The sequence below is a fragment of the Penaeus monodon genome, chromosome 33 (genome assembly GCF_015228065.2).
Source record: "Penaeus monodon isolate SGIC_2016 chromosome 33, NSTDA_Pmon_1, whole genome shotgun sequence".
Lineage (NCBI taxonomy): Eukaryota > Metazoa > Arthropoda > Malacostraca > Decapoda > Penaeidae > Penaeus > Penaeus monodon.
In genome coordinates, this window is record NC_051418.1 from 33,182,359 (window position 1) to 33,182,667 (window position 309).

The 309-nt window shown below is 60.2% G+C and overlaps 1 protein-coding gene across 1 annotated transcript in view; it reads right to left on the bottom strand.

Annotated features, from left to right (window-relative positions):
- The window catches only part of LOC119594413 (tyrosine-protein kinase Fer-like), a gene marked incomplete in the record, with an annotated part of 99,029 nt that overhangs the window by 15,824 nt on the left and 82,896 nt on the right, over positions 1 to 309 (bottom strand). The window contains 1 exon segment of the mRNA XM_037943474.1: positions 23 to 245. Coding sequence (XP_037799402.1) covers positions 23 to 245 — 223 coding nt within the window.

Consider the following 309-nt stretch of genomic DNA (forward strand, 5'->3'; position numbering starts at 1 on the left):
AAAATGCAGCCATCCCTCTCACCTTATGCAAATCGGAGTCGTCGAGCACGTTATCGGACGCATCCATCTTGGCCGCCGTGTGCGCCAGCTGGGTGAGCGCCGCCGCGTAGTCCCGATCGCACTTGGCTCTGGCGACGAGCACGCGCCGCATCGTGTCCAGGAGCCGCAGTTCGGCGTCCTGGCGAGCCAAGAGCGCGGCGTGGCTCTGCTCTCCCTGCAGGGACGCGCTGAACCCCATCACAGACCTGCGGGGGGAGCGGGGTTATTAGAATTTCGCTGTTATTTTATATCTATTTGTTGTGTTTGTGA